The 19,409-nt window shown below is 49.0% G+C and overlaps 1 protein-coding gene across 2 annotated transcripts in view; it reads left to right on the forward strand.

Moving 5' to 3' along the window:
- Nucleotides 1-672: 672 nt before the first annotated feature.
- The window catches only part of LOC129017679 (heparan sulfate glucosamine 3-O-sulfotransferase 3B1), a 50,152-nt gene continuing 31,415 nt past the window's right edge, over nucleotides 673-19,409 (forward strand). For both annotated transcript variants that reach the window (XR_008495103.2, XM_054458291.2), the window contains exon 1: nucleotides 673-3,991. Coding sequence is in view for 1 of the 2 variants with exons in the window: in XM_054458291.2 (XP_054314266.1) it covers nucleotides 3,438-3,991 (554 nt within the window). In the remaining variant the exon portion in view is untranslated. The remainder of the gene's footprint in view (nucleotides 3,992-19,409) is intronic.

Consider the following 19,409-nt stretch of genomic DNA (forward strand, 5'->3'; position numbering starts at 1 on the left):
CCTTTCTACATTTCCGAATGCAAACATTTTGAATGAGTTTATCAGAGGTAAACTTTTCCCTCGGTTTTAGTGGTGGCAGTTTGCTGATGCCCAGGGTCCAAGCGTGGGGAACCCCGCACTGCTGAGCAAAGGTTAAGGGCAGAAGCTCAAACTGGGTTCACGGTTAATTTGGCTACCAGCTCCGTCCAGGTTTGAGCCTTGGGTTCTGCATCTGCGGAATGGGAAGACGGTTGGGAGAGACGGCGCTTGCCAAGGGTGGACCGAGAGCGACCGTCGCGCGTGGGAATTTCACGGCGCAGCCTGAGACTCTCTAGAGCAATGGGAGGATCAGCTAAGTGGGCAAAAGGGCCAAAGCGTCGGTTCGCCACCCAGGTAGTCCTCTGGCGCCGCTTCCCAGCCCGCCCGGGCGCTGTCCAGGCCCCAGACGACCCTCCGACCTTGTGCCGGGAAGGCCCCGCGGCATGGTGCGCACCGCGAACTCCCCTATGGTTCTCAATAGCTGGAATTGAAAGGACGCCGGGTGGGTCCGGCCCGAGACTTAGCTATGGGAGCTCAGCTCTGCGCTGCAGTCAGAGCAATTTCCGACGCCCACATCTTTACCTCCACTCCCTCCTTCCCTCAATCCACCCCCGGAAAAAAGAAACGCCAAATGTATTCAGCTGCCTCAATTTGTAATTGCTCACTTATTAGACTTTACTAATCCTCAGGACAGGGACTTTTTATATCGGGATTGTCAAAATCCTTAAAACACTGGAAGACTTACACCCAGGCAGGCCTGAAGTTAGCCACATGGGAGCTACAGTTCGCCTAACACACACCTATACAACATGAATTTTCCACCTAAATAACATAATTTTCCACCTAAATAACATAATTTTCCACCTAAATAACATAATTTTCCACCTAAATAACATAAAATTTGAAGACACTCCCTACAGAGACACTATTTTCTCCCCACGTTTCCAAATAGAGTCGGGCTAGTGCTCAGAAATATATTTGTTCTCATGTTTTAGAAGTTTAAAATAAATGGATTAGATTATAAAATTAAGAGCGAATAAGTCACTTCGAAGAACAAACACAACGTCCCAGTGAGACAGGGAAAGAAAAACTAGAAAGAAGTTATTGCTGAGAATATAAAAGCGGGAGGGAAATCCTCTGCCTAATTTATTTCTCCCTCAACAGTTTTGTAAGAAAACGTCTTGGGCTCAAAGTAGTTGCAAAGAAGTCTCCCGTAGCACAGCCAGGGCGCACGGGTCCGGTGCTGGCAGCTGTGCTATCTGAATCCTCTCTGATCATTACCGCTGCTCAGGCACATTTTCAAATCAGGGGTGCTAACGTCAATCTGGCTTTCTCAGTTTGCTTCCGACGAGGGGGGACCGGACCCAGGGTGGGGCTGCGTAAACTCGGGGACACTTGGGAACATTTACTCAGGAAGTGAGAGGGTCCGGCTGCTGGTGGCTGGTCCTGGACAGCGTGGTCGAGGGACCAGGGCTCAGGTCGGTTCCGCTGCGCCCGCCGTAGCCGACAGTGAAGTAAGTACAATGTGGGCGGCGGCTCCCGGTGAGTCACTTCGTGAGTGACACTCAGCCCCGGGGGTCGCGCTGGGGTCGGAGTCGGAAGGAATGTTCTGTCCCCGGAACCGCTTGCAGCCAGGAGTTGGAGGCCCTCTGGCCCCGCAGAGGCTGGGTTGCAGGCATCGAAAACTTCCTGAACACGACCAGTATGAACTTGATCTCGAGCTTCCGAACTCCAAACGCCTGGGCAAGAATTCAGCAAAGCGCAGCACCGCTCACCCGCACTTCCCCCAGCTAGCGGTTGCTGTTTCTTGCAAGACGCGTTTATCCGCCCCAGTCCCGGGTGGGTGAGTCATTTTGCCAAAGAAAATGTGGTTGGGGGTGCCTTCGAGTAGACTTTCACTATTAAATAAGTGCACCTCAGTGATGGATTTGTTCCAAATTGATGTTTGACTTTTAAAAAAGCGGTGGCGAATGACAACACGAAATAATCAGTGTCAGAGGTTAGCAAATCAAACTGTCTCAAATTAAGGCAAATGTTGGCTTTATATCTGTTCAGGAAAAAGGGGGAGAAGGAAAATTTTCTCAAACCTAACGTCTCCAACAAACTCATATCCAGATAAAACTTCCTACACATGACTCCCACACACATGTTTCGACCAGGAAACTTTTGTTTACCAGACTCTCTTCCTGGTAATTTCTCCTGTCTCTTTTCCCCTCCCCAACCTAGTTTCGGCAGTTTGGAAGGCTGGAGATTTTTGTTAAGGACACTTTACACTGATCTCAGTTAACCGGCAGGCCAAGCTAACCTGGCAAAGAGTAAGAAGGAAAGACACACACACACACACACACACACATACACACACACACACACGACGGCGATTTCCAAACATCCTTTCTACTTAAACTTCCTAATCCCGTGCCTGTCCCAGAAGGGTCTCCGAATGAGTCCCCGGCGTGGGTTGGGGGAGGGGGGCGGTTCGAGTGCCTAGTGCATCTCCGACCCTGCTCTCCCTCCTCCAACCGCTTCCCTACTCTGCAACACGTAAGCATCACGAAACCTGCTGCGAAACATCTGGATGGCGACTCGTGTCCCAACATCTGGGCAACTACCGCCAAGGCTGGCTTCTAGGGAACGAGTGCGGAAATGCGTGCGGGTGTGGGAGCGCACCACTCAGTAGGGTAGGACCTCTCCCAGCGCTAGGTCACTGCAGCATTCTTCCCACCATCTGCTCCTGTCACCAGCCCCTAACTCCGCCCCTCTGGGCCCGCCCCTTGTTCCGAAGCCAATAGGAACCCCTGACCGCCCTACACCGCCCAGAAGCCTTTCCACACCCCCTCGTCCTGGGAGCGGGTTGGCTGCTGAGCTCTCGGAGAAGCGCCTGTATTTGCATGGCGTTCGGGGTTTTTGGTAGGTAGAGCAGCCCGTCACTCTGGAAGGCCGGGACCGCCCACTCCACCTCGGTCCACAGCTCTCTTCCTGCGCAGTTCGCCTCCGCAGCCTCTGCGGAGAAGTGCCGGGGCTGCTCGAGGCTCAGTTCTTAGGACTGCAAGGAGGCAGCCCCGGCGTGCGGTGGTGCGCACAGTCTAGAGTGGCCAGGGCGCGAGAGTGCAACGTCCTCCTGGCCCCGAGCGCGTCGTCGCGCCCCAGGAGCAGACCCCCCCCCCAGCAGTTACCGCCGTCCTGACTTTCCGTTCCAGTTGCAGCTCCTGCCGGGCAACATGTCAAGAGTCGCCGCCGCTACAGCTGCCGCCGCCACCTGGGGAAGAGCAGCAGCAGCAGCGGCGGCCGCGGGCACACGGGGGCAATAAACCGAGCCACCCGGGCGTCCAGTGGGCCGGGGAACCCTCTCTGCGCTCACTGCCCGGCGGGACCCACGCCATGTGCTGAGCCATGCCCCTGGCCGCGCCCGCGGGCAGCGCATGGGGCAGCGCCTGAGTGGCGGCAGATCTTGCCTCGATGTCCCCGGCCGGCTCCTACCGCAGCCGCCGCCGCCCCCGCCGCCGGTGAGGAGGAAGCTCGCGCTGCTCTTCGCCATGCTCTGCGTCTGGCTCTATATGTTCCTGTACTCGTGCGCCGGCTCCTGCGCCGCCGCGCCGGGGCTGCTGCTCCTGGGCTCTGGGTCCCGCGCCGCACACGACCCGCCAGCCCTGGCCACAGCTCCGGACCGGACGCCCCCCAGGCTGCCGTTCCGGGCGCCGCCAGCCACCCCACTGGCTTCAGGCAAGGAGATGGCCGAGGGCGCTGCGAGCCCGGAGGAGCAGAGTCCCGAGGTGCCGGACTCCCCAAGCCCCATCTCCAGCTTTTTCAGTGGGTCTGGGAGCAAGCAGCTGCCGCAGGCCATCATCATCGGCGTGAAGAAGGGCGGCACGAGGGCGCTGCTGGAGTTTCTGCGCGTGCACCCCGACGTGCGCGCCGTGGGCGCCGAACCCCATTTCTTCGATCGCAGCTACGACAAGGGCCTCGCTTGGTACCGGTGAGTTTCCCTGCCAGGGGCAGGGTCTCCATCGTCGATTCAGACCCTGAGCTAAGGGAGACATGGCGTATGATAGGGAAGTGGCAGGGTTACATCTTCGGACCACCCGGGGTGGGGCAGAGAAACTACCGCAGATTGCGCAGCGCATCCTGTCCGAGTGCGGTGAGGGTTGCGCTTCGCTTGGTTCTCGTCACAACCCACAGAAAGTTCTCGCGGAGTACTGGTGCCCTTGAATTAATCAGGCGACCTCGCCGCAAAGAAGAAGGGCAGCGACTGAGACCGCCCTCAGCAAAGCGAGCCACCCTCTAACCATGGGTGTATCCGACTCGAATAGTATTTTATGACTCGTTTTAAATTTTTCCTCCCGGAGCCCGAGACGCTGGGAATGTTCTGAGCCCCTTTGGTCGGTCTCCGCCCTCAACGAACTTCTAGAGCAGCTTTTGCTTCCCAGATGGGGAGAGGAGGTGGGGGCCGCGGCGTCCCGGCGAGGCCGCAGAGTCTGTTAACTTTTTGTTATAGTCCGCCTGGTTACCGGAACCCCAAGGGGGTCAGACCCGCCTCGCTTGCGAGCCGCCTGGGCTCGGGAGGGTGAGCTGGGCGGGTGGCCCGGCGCCTCCGCCTGGCGGGCGGGCGGCGCGCGGAGCGTGGAGCTGTGCTGGTCCCTGTCGGGCAAAGGCGCGCACTGCAACCGGCTGGAGCGGCGCGAGGCTTTGAAGGCGTCCGGGCCCCAGGGCATCGCCGCCCGTTTCCGCCTCCCTGGCCTCGGTGCTGGGATAGGGAAAGCAAGGACGCGTGTCTCCGCGGGGCTTTTACACGTCCGGGGCAAAGAATATTCGGGGCCCATTGATTGAGAAATGAGGGTTGCTTCGAGGTCGCGGCTTCCGGAAATTCTGTACTCAAGTCGGGTTGCGGGTCAGGTTCCAAAGGGACAGCGGCCCCGGGGTCATAATCACTACCTCTGCCCACTGCTTTCCGCAGCTGCTGGTCTTTGGGGTGAGCTGTTGGGTTGCCCGAGCTTCGGGTAAGGCGCGAGTGGGCAGGAGGTCTAGATTTCGGCCTCCGATAACTGTCTTCGACTAGGGGCCCAGGTACCGACCCCCACATTTTCGGTGGGGTCTCCATCCGTAACCCCAGTCAGCACGACATTCAGACACCCCTCCAGGCCCAGTTAGCTTCACAGAGGCCCAAGACTTGGGAAAACAAAAGAGGAGGAGATGACTGAACCCCTCTCCCTGTGCCTATCCCACTGTCGGGACCTGGATGGGTTGGAGAATAAAAGAGGGCTGACCCCGCGGATTAAAACCGCTCGCTTCCCAGCCTCGTCCTACCCCTTCCCCTTTGTCCTTAATGTTTTTTTATTATTGTCAGGAGTTGCCCAAGTCTCGAGGTTTAGCCAGCCGTGACAGTCACCCTTCCCACCGTTCCCGGACTGTGACCCATTCTCGGGACACTGGTGGATAAGAATGGGGGCTCTGGAGTCCCACGCCTGGATTCATGTCCTGGTTAGTCGCGTGAACCTCGGTGCTCTCATCTGTGCAGTGGGAATAATGCAGGTTCTGGGCAGGGATGGGAAGAGTGAATGCGCTGGTACGGTAAGGTGCCTCGCAGGCACGTGAGGGCCTCTCTAATTGTTAGCTATTGTCACCGATTGTATTGTTATGACTTCTACCGCCACCACCACTCCGCCTCCTCCTGGGATGGTGATTCCAGGGCCAGGCGGCAGGCTATAACTAGCGCCCTTCCAGGTGGAACCCGCCAGAGCCCCGAGGCAGCCTAGGATTTTCTGAGATCAGACACACTTGGGGCCGGGTTGGGAGGAACTGGCAGGAAAAGGACTGAACCGTTAATGTCAGGCGATTTTGAAGCACCTGGGGCAAGCTGTGGAAATCCCCACAGGAAGGCTCACGCAGTCTCTTAGGCGGCTGCCCTCCACCTGCCACGTTCATTTTGATTGACTCAAAAATGCCGAATGAAGAACGAAGTCGCGTGGAAACCCTCGCCGCGCGCCTGCAGCGGAGATCGCAGCCCGGGAGGTTCGGGTGCGGACTTGCGCCCGGGGGCTGCGCTGCGAGCGGCCACGCACGGCGGCTGGACCCGGGGGGCTGCAAGAGCTTGGCTGGGCCGCGGGAGGCGGGAGGTTCTTCGTCCTCCCGAGCCCTCTCCCTGAACTGACAAGCAGGACTCCCGAGTCCAGGAGGCACAGGGCCCGGGGCGGTGACCCGGCGGATCGGGCAGCCGGAGGAGCCCACGGTAAATGCCGCAACTGGCCCCAAACACTGCGTTCCTGGACTGCACCAGCAGCTCCTGGCGCGGCCGCAGAGTTGGTGGATATTTTCCAAGGGGGAAAAAAATCTTTTAAATGCTATCTGTTTAAAAATTTTAATTACTTAAGAAAAATGAATGGATGTCTGGGCAAAGGTATGGACGTCACAATTATTTTGAAGGCGTCCTTTTTAACTTTAAACAGACCACGCCAGGAGGAAACTCCTGACCCAGAGCGCATTACCTAAAATCTGGTACCCAGAGTGCACCCTTCGCCCTCGTTGGAGTTCTCTCCTCTCTGCCAAGCTTTGCTCCGTGCCAGAGGTGTGCTCCATTGTACCTCCGCTCTGTCTCTGCAGTCAGGCAACCAATTGGAGAAGAGTATAAATAGTAATTAACCAGGGAGAGTTGTAATTCAGAAACCTAGTTAAAACAAGTCCTCAAAAACTAGAGAATATGAGAGTGGGAAGACATTTTGAAGCCATTAAGAACAAAAAACGATGGACACGGATGGTTGAGTCTGAGGATCAGCATCGTAATCTATTAGAGAACGAGGTCGTGGCTGTGTCTGTGAGTCGTTAATGGGTTTAATCGGTTGATACACAGCCTGCTAGTGGCCTAACCAGTAGCCCAGGGCCTGGCAGATTTGCATGACATCTCGGAGTTTGATTGCTCTTCCTTCCACTTGGAAAAAGGAGACACCATCAGCCGGATCAGGAGGGGTCATGGTGACATGGAACCCACCGAGGTGGTGTACAGAGCTGACGCTGCCACTGGCCAGAGTGGGAGCCTTTCTACCTCCTTAACCCTGCAAAAACCAAACGTGCTAGTACGCACTGTCCATCCACACTGGAATTCCAGTTGGTTTTAGTCTGCGATAATGACTCTTCTGGGTTGACTTTTCCAATTCATTATGCAGCCCTCTTGAAGCAGGCCTCCCAAACTTAGCAGGCACCAATAAGGACCCCACAGAGAGGCTCATCAAGCAGGCTGGTGAAACTGGGTGTTACCTCCTGTTCCATGGGTACCCCATAGTGTTTGGGAAACACGGGGCTGTGGTTCAGGAGAATTTCACATATGCTAAGGTGGAGAAGGAACCTGCCCTGTACATTTGGGCTTCGGATGTTAATTTAAAGTTTGAATGACCAAAAATTAAATCTGTAACTTTTAAAGTTTCTCTTTGTGATTTTACTTAAGTGTTGGTAGATACTGTTAAATTGTAATGACCTCGGTTTGGGAATTAAGTTAGCCAAATATTGTGTAATTATTGTCTGTTATACAAAAATATGCCTTAGACAGTACAGCGGCAGAAACTCCCTCTACCACCTCGGCCCCCCTTTCCATTCTGCATTATACAAAATAAGCTGACACCTTAATGCTGTGGCCCACATTAAACGAAGTATATTGTGTGTGTGTGTGTGTGTGTGTGTGTGTGTGTCATAATAAATGGTGGTAGCTAACACTTACCGAATGTTTTCCCTATGTTCCAGGCACTGTTTCAAGTTTTACAGGATTAGCAAATTTAATCCTCATTACAGTTCTGTGAAGTAGGTACTTTTATAGATGAGGAAACACAGGCACAGAAAGGTTAAGCAATTTGCCCAAGATCTCACAGCTGGGAAGTACCAAAGCTAATATACCAACCCAGGCAGTCCTGCTCCAGAGATCATTCTGGACCATTCTGGATCACGCTTCCTCGCTTAAGTGATCTAAGCGAGATATTTATCATACAGCATAGGTCCAAAACTGAGTTTGCTTTAGAAGTGTTTGACAGCTTTCTGACATGTCTTTAGTGGTCTCAGCGCAGACTGCAGATTTTGTCATTCACTTGAAAAGAATATCAGCCCCCAAACAGGATAGTTACTACATCTAACATTGGTTAATAACTAGAGTGAGGATAATCACACCACTGTGTCAGTTTCATTTTTCTGCAAAGGACAGTTAGAATCAAGGGAATCACTAAAATGACAAAAAATCCCTCAAGCATCTGGACAGAGAAAACATAGCAAGTGTCCCTCTTGAGGAGATTTATCCTCTGCCATTTGTCCTTTTTAAGGCTGGGAGGATGTGAGGTTAAATGACATGTTCCAGAACTTCTTGGAATTAATTTATTCATAAAAAGAGTGCCCCCAAATCAAGTTCGTAATTAACTTGTACTGATTAACCAGCAGACAGTTATAGCTAACACTTTTAGCGATTCATTTAGAATGAAAATAGAAAACCCTGTAACTTCAGAAATCTCTCTCTTGAAAGCTAATAGCTGAAAATAGCTATATTCCCTACATTTTAAATTTAACAAATGCTGAGAAAACAAAATTGCCTCCTATTTTTCTAGTCTACTTCAGAAAACCTGGTAGCAAAGAATGTTTCTGTCTTCACTGAGGGAAATTTAAGATAAGATCTGGTTGGGGATAATCCATTTTGAAGTAATTGCACTCTTAGTCCCAGAGTTTAAACCAAGTATGTAACTCACTTCCAAGATGCTGGGTGAAGATTAAAAAAAAAAAAATCTACATTTGTATGCAACAATTTGAAATACAAACCATCATGTTACAAAGCTCTCAAGATTTATTAGCAAGACAGTGGAGCATGTGTTGAACTCTGTTTTTAATTAGGCACCTAAATTAGACCATAAAATGGTTGATTAATCTTTTACAAGTTGAAGGGAAAATATAACATAAATTAACCTAATCATAAGTGTTTTCCCAGATGCTCTGAGTTAATAAAATAGTCAAAATTTAATAGCAACCCATTTGTTTTAGATAAATATGATGCTAAAATATATGAATTAGATTACACTTATCTTCCAAATGATATGTTATTATTGAACAGGTCTCTGAAAATTAGGTTGCAGTACATGTCTTAAAAATATTTATCAAAATAGAATACTGCAATTAGGAATTACATGTTGGCTGAACTAGATTATGTTTTTTAGTGGAAACTGATAATTGAAAATTTACAATTTAGCATAGACTAGTATTTGTGAAAGATATTTCTCCAGCTAAAGTTGTATTGCTTGAAACTTTAAAATGACCTGTCACAGCTTCTGTGTTTCTAGTTTGATGTTTTAGTCTGAAAAAAAAAAACTTTTTAATATTTTGAAAAGTCAATATGTCACATAACCTCATTCCACATATGTATGCTGATTTATCTTTTTGTTTATAATATGTTGTAGGAATAAGGTTTTCTGGTTATATGAAATGACTCCTTGAATCACTAAAATTATTTATAATTAAAAGCACACCAGGAATTTTTAAAAAGACAAACTCACCAGTCAGCTAGTTTTACGAATCAGGGAGGTGGCATTTATTTAAAGGTTCAGAACTGAAATACGTGACTCAGGCTGCTTGCCGACTGGTTTCTATGTCAGTAGTTTTTTGAATACTTTATGTTCTCACTCTATGAACATGGAAATTAAGTTGATTGACAGAAACACAAAATGCCTACTCTAAAGGCAGGGCATAATGAGCATTTCTTTTACTGTGAATAGACTTAGTTTCCAAATAGGGCGCTACCTCTCTCATTTAACAGTCGATGATTTCAGACAGTAAGAGAAATTTCAATCCTAGGCTGTTGGGATAGTCAGGAATTCCAGCAAAATGAGTCCCCCAAGTATGTGGCATATTTTCAAGGGTAATGAAAACAATATGCTGCCTACCTCGAATGAAAACATTTACCATGACTGAAAAGAAAGGAGATACTGATATCTTTGAAAACTAATTGTAAGTAGAGCATGAAACTTTTTATATATTTAAAACATTACCTTGTTGGAACTCTCAGGTTTCTCTCAAACTATGCCAAAATAAAACTAACATCCAATAAAACTGATGTTCGTGCATGCTGATTTTTATTTCTGATTTTTCTTGTCAAGAGATTTGGGGAAAAGTTTAGGACGTGAGAAGCAATTACCATCTTAATAAAATGATAATAAATAATTTTTATGGCAGCCAAGAGGCTATGTGTTAAAATACTGCTAATGCTAATAAAACCCACCATTAATTTTATTTGTACGTAGATAAAAGTGGTATTAATTTCCTTTATAAATTCTTTTAAATACAAATTTCACACACATTTTGGTAACTTGAAAAATATTAAAAATATCTTGTTACTGGCTCATTCAGAAAATGTACTTCATTGTTCATGGATGAAACATGTTTAAATAGCAAAGTCGTACCGCACAGGTTTTGCCTCCCAAAGATTGCTGTTTGTAAAAATTATGGGTGCATATCTTTAGATTTAGAGCTGGTTAAAGAGTACTGTCCGAGAGCAGTTTATATTTTCCGGACAGTAAAAAAAGTACACACACTATACATCGTTGGAATAAGATATTTTTGTTCTAAATATGGCAAATGTGAAAAAATAAGACTCTGGTGTAACATCAAGTTGATTGTGTTTCAGCCCAGACTCTCTTGCCAAGGGGTCACTATTTTAAAGGCCATTGCCTAGAATGTGAACGATTCCATGTGTGTCCATGAAGCACCTTACACGTAGGATTCAGAATCCCTGTTTTCTCCCAAGTCTTTGCCCCACACTACTTAATACTGTTACACTTGCTTAGAAACCCATAAAATGCTGAAAGATGGTTCTGGGCAATGTGAGGTTTGAGAAGCAAATGGAGAGTGAAAAAAACATTGGGAAGAGCAGTGAGAATCCCACTCTTGATTTAATGAATGGAGCCGGGGGAGAGAGCCGCCCCGCTTTTTCAGGTCTGCGGACGGAAGTGTCCAGCAGGGCCCCAGCTGCCCCCGACGTTGCCACGTGTCCGCTCCTTTCGGGAGCTAGGGGGGCGTTGGCTTGGACATCCCGTTCTGGAAGGGTGGCCGGGGGCGCTGCCACGGGCAGGGAAAATGGCTCCTAGCCACCCGGCCTCGGGCATCAATCGACGCGGCCCTGGTGTCGCGCGGGATCGCCGCCTCTGGCCCGGGGGCCGCTGAGCCGGAGACAGATGGCGGAGCTTCCCAGTGCGGGGGCAGGGCTGGCAGCCGAGACTGCGGCCGGGTAGTCGGCCGTGGCCACGTGACCAGCCCCGCCGTCCGGCCTCACCTGTTGGGCTGAGCCTGGCTGAGCGGCCCTCACTAGAGGTGGGCGGTGCCGGCGGGACCCGTCTTCGCGCTGATTGGGTGGAGGGGCCGCGGAGAGACCATTGGTGTTCCGCCTGCGAGGAGAACCCCGCCCAGAGAGGCGGGCTGAGCGGGCGCGTCCCGCCCCCGCCGGTGCTGGCCTGGCTGTTGGCAGCTCAGCTTCGACTCGGTGCTGCTGATTTGGTCCTGAGCTGCCTTCGCTTTCCAAGTCGAGCCTATCAGCTGTTCTATTGTACTCTCTTCCTTTGGTTCCTCTCTCTTTGTCCTGTTTGCACCCTCCTGCGCAGATTCTCCTGTTTTCTGGAGCGGAGATGTCTGTTCTCCGAATGCTCGGCTCCCGAGTCCTGCAGGGAGACCTCCTCGCCTTCTGCAGCCCTGGCTGGCAGGACCCGAGTGGGCCCGAGTGGATTCTTTACAGCCGGAGAGGACACTTCGGGTTTTTCGGACCTTATTTTGGGTCTGGGAAGCGGGAGGGGTTGCTGGCAAGAAAGTGAATTCAGTTGAGTCAATTTGCAACGAGCGTTTCGTTTCTCCCTTTTCTCCGCCCCCTTTTCTCTTTGGGGTGAAGAAATGGATAATCCTCTTTCCACCCGCTTCTATAATGGGTGCCTGTAAGGCGATTCCTCAGATTCAGTAGATAACAGAAAATACCTTCATTTCCATAATTTGGCCCATTAAATGACAGGACGGAGAGAAAGTGGGAAGGACTGGGATGGATAGGAGGAAAAGGAAAAGGCCAGTAACTCTCAAGCTCCCTCCGATCCCTGAATCTCACCTGGACTCAGGCCGAGTGGTACGCCCCCTCCCCAGCACCTTCCGCGCTGTTCACACACGCCAGGCTCGTCCTCCTAACCCTAAATCCTGTGCACAGAGCCCTGTAGCCGCCCCTACCCAGAGCAGGGGAAGGAACGCTCTCCTGGACAGCCTCAGAGGGGAGAAGGGATCTCTCCTCGTGGGCACTGACAAGCCCACCCATTTCTAGTGCTGCCCAAGGTGGTCTCAGCCCACAAACGCCCCAGCCCCAGCCTTTGCAGATAGGCTTCCTCCGTGGTGCCAATAACTCTTGTGGATTTGAAAGAGGCAACCTTTTTCCTCGCGTTTCTAAAGGCCTTTGAAAAGGGCATGTCGGGAAGTGCACATAAGACGTTGAACATTGTTGCATGAGATGTTAAAGAAATACAAGATTTCGTTCTTACTTCCATTAAAGTACAATCTCCCTGGGGACAGACACACAAAGTACACAATTAGAGACCAGTAATTCTCTTCCAGATCGCTCCTGGTGCCTTTTCCTAGCTAAGCAGCCTCTCCCTGCCCGTCCTGGCCTTGTGTACCGGAAACTTTCTTGGCTGGATCCAGCCATTCCTCTTGATATGCTGTCGGGCTGGTCCCTGGTGCCCTCTTCTCTGATTGTTCCAGTCTGCCTCCGGGCACTTAGCATATGCTAGTGCTGCCAGTTGACACAGATACACAGAGCAGTAAACATCCTGTTCCCACCGAAGATCCCCAAGTGCGTGGGTGGATGGGTGTGGGAAGGGATGGGGTAAAGAGAGAAAGACAGTGAAGTGATCATTACCTTATCATTGATTTAAAATACTTATTAATGGAGGAAGCCAAAGGTGACCATTTAAAATCCTTTTCTATAGTCAATGAATAATACATTCGTATAAATCATGTTTACTTACTTTTTCATTCATCTAACAAGGATTTTTTTTTTTTTTTTTTTTTTTTTTTTTTAAGGCAGGGTCTTGCTCTGTCACCTAGGCTGGAGTGCAGTGGCACAACCTCTACCTCCCGGGCTCAAGCGATCCTCCCACCTCAGTCTCCCGTGTAGCAGGGACTACAGGTGCACACCACCACGCCTGGCTAATTAAAACAAAAAACAAAAAACTGTAGCGATGAGATCTCACTATGTTAGCCCAGGCTGGTCTCAAACTCCTGGGCTCAAGCAGTTCGCCCTCCTCAACCTCCCAAAGTGCTGGAACTACAGGTGTGAGCCACCATGCCAGACCCAGACCATAGTTTTAGAGCCGTTTTAGGTTCACAGCAAAATTTAAGAAAGTACACAGATTTCCCAAATACCCATCAGTCCTGTACATGCAGAGCCTGCCGCTATCACCATCCTCTACCAGACTGGTACATTTGTTACAACTGATGAACCTGCGTTGACACACCATCACTCAGGGTCCATAGGTTTACATTAGGGCTCACTGTTGGTAATGTACATTGTATAGTGTTGGACAAACGTGTAATGACCTGTATCCCACATTATAGTATCATTCAGGGTAGTTTTACCACCTCAAAAATCCCGTTGGTGCACTTGCTCTTATCTAGTGCTCTTATCAAGTACGAGTTAGCACTTAAAACACTGAGGAAGTACAGAAGCCATGAACTTGTCCCTGAGAAGCCTGTTATAGTTGGTGGACTGAAATCTACAGGCTCGAGGAGATCTGTAGGCAATTTAAGCCTGATTTTTTTACTTTTATTTTTGAAATCATTAGTCCTACTAAATTACTAGTAAATCTGAAAACCATTTAAGGAGGAAGCAGAAACATGAGATAAGATAGTACGAATTTTAAAATGTGATTTTTGCATTTTACTTTTCCAGGAGCTTTCCAAAGAGACCTAAGGAGGTAAGAAGGGGCCAGAAAGTCAGTGACTGTGTGATTAAAAAAAAAAAAAAAAAAAAAAGGAAAAATATGTCTTAGCCTCTGTATGCAAGAATTTGCTGTGTGCAGGCGAGTGGGCCAGGCGCTTACTTAATCTTAACAGCGATGCTTCCTGTGTGATTTCCCTTATTTTCCAAGGGAGGAAACGGAAACTCACAGAGATTGCCTAAGGTCATACAGCTGTATCTGTAGGTGGCTCTACCTCTTGGACCTAAGGAAGAAGGGAACGACTCCCTGAGGGCCCTTCAAACTCCATAACTTGGAGGCTGTCTACCTGCCTGAAATTCAATGCCGTGTTCCTTCTGGACCAGTTTTACGCCATCTCTTCTGTTGTTTCTTTCCTCCCAAAGATGTAGACTTTTCCACTTAAAAGCATTTCCAAGATTCTATTTTTTCATCCTTTTTTCTGTCCCTATTCTCTTTCCCTCCCCACACTTGTTCCTAGCCTGTCTCTGTTGCTCTGATGTCCGTGTTGATGGTGGCAGTCTTCAACCACGCCATCCGTGTGCCAACCCAGCACTTTCTGCCATCCCTGTAGCCCTTGCCCCAACATCTGTGCGTTTGACTCCCCTTCTCTGACCGAGGCCTGCTCCCATCCCCTCCTCTACCAGCTCATCCCTTCTCTCCCACCGGTCCTTTGTGCTGCCCCCCACAACCACGCCACTCAGATTCTCAGCTCTTGGGATCACATTGACACCCCCCCACATTTTACACTCTGTGGCCCATTGCTTCTGAGCTGTATTGTCCAGCACCGTGAGCACCCCACCCATGGAGACACTGGGTTTTGTGCCGTCCCCAGCAGGTGTGCGTGAAAATGTCTTTTTTTTTTTTTCAGAGACAGAGTCTTGCTCTTTCACCCAGGCTGGAGTGCAATGGAGTGATCTCGGCTCACTGCAACCTCCGCCTCCTGGGTTCAAGCAATTCTCCTGCCTCAGCCTCCCGAGTAGCTGGGATTACAGGCACCCACCACCACACACAGCTAATTATTGTGTGTGTGTGTGTGTGTGTATATATATATATGTATATATTTTTTAGTAGAGACAGGGTTTCACCATGTTGGCCAGGCTGCTCTCGAACTCCTGACCTTGTGATCTGCCCACCTCGGCCTCTCAAATTGCTGGGATGACAGGTGTGAGCCACTGTGGCTGGCCAAAAATGTCTTACATAAAGCTGATCTGGCCCACCCCAGCTTTATGCGCTCCACCGAGAACTTGTCTCTTACTTACTCTGCAGCTGCTAGCCCTGCTACTCCACCCCTTACCTGTGCCGAGATGACTTGTATGTATTGTTTCTCTGCAGGACCTCCTCTTCCTTGAAGCACCAGTTAATTTAGCTCTCCCTACACAAAAGGAGAAACCTCAGAGAGATGGCAGCCTGTATATGAGCACCACTCTCTTAACCACTTCTCGACGTGGCTTTATTTTGTACCTTCCCCAAGACTTCCCTCCATCATTTATTTATTTATTTTTTATTTTTTTGAGACGGAGTATTGCTCTTGTTGCCCAGGCTGGAATGCAATGGTGCGATCTTGGCTCACTGCAACCTCCACCTCCCAGGTTCAAGTGATTCTCCTGCCTCAGCCTCCCAAGTAGCTGGGATTACAGGCATGCGCCACCAGGCCCAGCTCATTTTGTATTATTAGTAGAGATGGGGTTTCTCCATGTTGAACTCCTGACCTCAGGTGATCCACCCACCTCGGCCTCCCAAAGTGCTGGGATTACAGGCATGAGCCACCCTGCCCGGCCTGGGTTTCTTATTTAAATTTTTATTTACATACTTATAGAAAAGTATACAAATCAGAAGTACACAGCCTGATGACTTTTCTCAAGGCAAACATACAAGTATGTTGTTGGTAGCAAGCTCCAAGATCAAGAAGTGGCAGTTCAAGAACCCCCAAAGCTACCTCTGTATCCCCTTCTGGTTACTGTCCCCATCCCAAGGACAACCACTGTCTCACCTTCTACCACCACCAGTTAGTTTTGCCTGTTGTTGAACCTAATATAAATGAAGCCTAACAGTGAATATTCATGGGGCTTTAATACATGCACATTTACTGCCTATGTTGTTGACAGGTTGGGAGGTTTCACATACAAATCCAGATTTCCTGCTGCTTTTATAAAGGATCGGACAGTACCATGCCTGCCTTTCTCGTGGCAACAAATGGCTGGACCTGGTGAGCCCCTGGGCTTGTGGATGGGGGAATCGTCTCTCCTTCCGACATTCCACCCTCCCTGCCCCTTCCTGTCTCACACTGGGCAGCTTTTCTCATTTGTTACCAGAGTGGGGAGCTTCAAACAGTTTTCCCACTTTTTTCAGGTATGTATGTTTCAGGATTAAATTTCCTCAATCCAGTTCATCACGGGTATTCTTGTTAGAGTTGGGCAGGAGCTTTTATCTATTTGACTTTTTCATTTTACACCTTTGTAGGGATCCCAGGAGAGGCTGTGTGGAGAGGTCTGCTTAGCTGGCTGCCAATTAAAATCAGAATCACCTTGATGAAATCACTTTCAGTGACATGCTTCTCCTATTTTTTACTTTTTTAGTTCCCTAACTGGCTTTTCTTTGATCAGATTCCCCAGCTGGCAAATCTTAGGGTCAGCCTTTTGCTGTGGATAGTCAGGTCACTCAGTCATTCTGGTGTCAGCGGAATACCCGATGTGTACCATAGAAATTGGACCCAGCAGTGTTTCCTAAACCAGTTCTCAGCCAACTCTGCTGTAGGACCACGTTTTCCCCCAATCCACTGTGGCTCAATATGTTGTCCTATTGCATGTGACAAGCACACAGAGCATGCCGTGTGCCTCCTGCCATACAATTAGCAACACGCACACTGGCTAGTGAGTTTACTGATCATGGCGTTGGATGCTGTCGTAATGTCAAATTACTCATAATAGTTTTAAATGCTTCCTCTCAGGTTTTGCACGTATCTCCTCCAGGACAGTTTGTGGGGAGTCTTGCAGATCACACTTTGAGATACGCTATTCCACGTTTCTTTGAGTGAAGAGAAAGTTCTTCTGGGCACGGTGGCTCATGCCTGTAATCCCAGCAATTTGAGAGGCCGAGGTGGGTGGATTACCTGAGGTCAGGAGCTCGAGACCAGCCTGACCAACGTGGTGAAACCCTGTTTCTGCTAAAAATACAAAAAATTAGCCAGGCGTGGTGGCGGGTGCCTGTAATCCCAGCTACTCGGGAGGCTGGGGCAGGAGAATCACCTGAACCTGGGAGGTGGAGGTTGTAGTGAGCTGAGATCGTGCCATTGCAATCCAGCCTGGGCAACAAGAGTGACTCCATCTCAAAAAAAAAAAAATTAATATGTAGAGTATAGAAAAAAAGAGTTCCATGTTAGTATATTAGAGGCCCTGAGAAATACTGTAGCTAAAAACAAAACAATACAAATTTATAAATTAAAGTAAATAAATGTTTGTTTCACCTAGCATTTCCCCCATGAGTACAGAACCCTCCTTTCATTCATACCTACCAGCATCCTGAGGCATTGTGTCTATCCAGATGCCAACTTGGGCCATATTCGCCAAACAGGTTTCTGAGGTTTCTTGCAGTTCTGAGAGTCTGACCCTAATCCTGTGCTCCCGCTCTCTCTCCATCCACCTTTACCCCTTGGAGCAGGCTTCCTGTTCCTATGGCTTGAGTTATTCCTCTCCCACACATCTCCCACTGTGATGTCATCTCAAACCTAATATGTCTGCACCCTCCCTCTGGCCCTAGATGATTGCTGCAAAAAGAATAAAGAGCAAGAAGTGGAGTTGCAGTGAATCAAGGACCCTGGATAAAAAGTGGCTGAGGCTGAGGCCGAGGCCGGGGGAACAGACTTGCTGATTAGGATTTCAAGTCGGGTCTTGCTTTGCCTCCACTTGCTGTTATTCCGTAAGCAGGCTAATTGCAGGTTCAGCTTTCCTCCAAGCAGCTTATGTCTGTTTTCAAAGGTAAGTGTTCTGTGTCGGTGGTGTTTATGGAGCAAGATGTTTGATGGTGTTGGAAAAGGTGAAGCTTTTTTCCACCCTGCCTGGCACTGTGTAGCTCTTGTGGTCTGAGTATGTTTTATGCTAGCACCGACATGATTGCTCACCCTGGTTGTAATGTTGAGGTCTTCACTAAATAAGGTGAGTGCCACATGTAAACATTGGCAGCCTTGAGCTGCAAACGAAGCCAATAACTTTTTAAAAAAATGCGTTTTCCCCCTTTTGTGTGGCCAAGGGGAACACTGAAAAGTGTTCTGCAGTTCACACAGCACCGGAAACAAAGGAAACTTTCAGATTAGGTGTCACTGGGGAAGGAGGGCGAGTGGAGCCTTTTAACAGAGAGAGATGGGGATTGATTTACCTGTTTGTATAAAACTAAAGTTACAGGAGTATCTGGATTTCTCCTGCAAGCACTCTAAGCTTGCCATAGTTATCTTATTATCTCCTGATACACTTACCATAGGTTCTTCGTACTTGGGGAAATTCTAACATCTGCATGGATCGCCTGCTCACCTCTACCTGAGCCCTTGCTCAGGAGGAGGCGTTTGGCAAGGACGTTTCACATGGTTTGTGGGTGAACAGTTTCACACCAGAGTGGGATCCTCTATTGCATGTACTCGACTAGCTTTTCATTCTTATCACACTTCCCTTCCTATAAAGTTACGTATCTTTTAAAGGGAAATTTAATACCCACCTTCGCTTTCTGTGCGGCCTTGTGAAAATCAGGCAATAACAAGGACAGCCTTATTGCCAGTGTATGACCAGAGCATCTAGATGGCACTACTAGTGGAATGTGATCTTGTCTACCATTCATTCACTCATTCATTCATTCATGATTTTCTCTACCAGACAGTTTTGGAACTCCTAGAATGTGTCAGGTGGTAGGCAGGCATTTGGGAAAACAAGGTTTTAAGCCGTTGTCCGAATCCTCAAGGAACTCATCATCTTGGTCGAGGGGACATGGTGAGAGGTGTATAGAACAAGGTAAGAAATGCCGTAGGAGCAGAGAGAGAGAAAGAGGCCCAAAGAAAAAGCCACCATCCAGCTGGGTTCTGAATCATGGATAGGAGCTTGCTGGCTGGTTGTCCTGGAAACTGATCAGAATATTCAGGGCTGGGAAGCTCTGTGTGAAAAAGGCCCAGAGAAGCACAGAAGAGCACTGCAGCTTGGGCAAAACGGTGAAACAGTGAGGGTGCCTGGGACTGGGGGAGAGAGGAGCCAGGAGGCTGGCTCAGAGGTGGAGAGGCTGGAATGGCACATTAAAGAGAGGGCTTTTATCCTACAGACAAGGGAGTTTTTCAGGCCAGCACAGCTCCTATACCAGAGACATTCACAAGCTTTATATAAGTTGTGAATTCAAATTCTTTTCATGTATTTTCAAGGAAAATTTAAAAATTTGCGATTTCAAGACAAAAAAAGCAAGAAAACACAT

The sequence above is a fragment of the Pongo pygmaeus genome, chromosome 19 (genome assembly GCF_028885625.2).
Source record: "Pongo pygmaeus isolate AG05252 chromosome 19, NHGRI_mPonPyg2-v2.0_pri, whole genome shotgun sequence".
NCBI classification, from domain to species: Eukaryota; Metazoa; Chordata; class Mammalia; order Primates; family Hominidae; genus Pongo; species Pongo pygmaeus.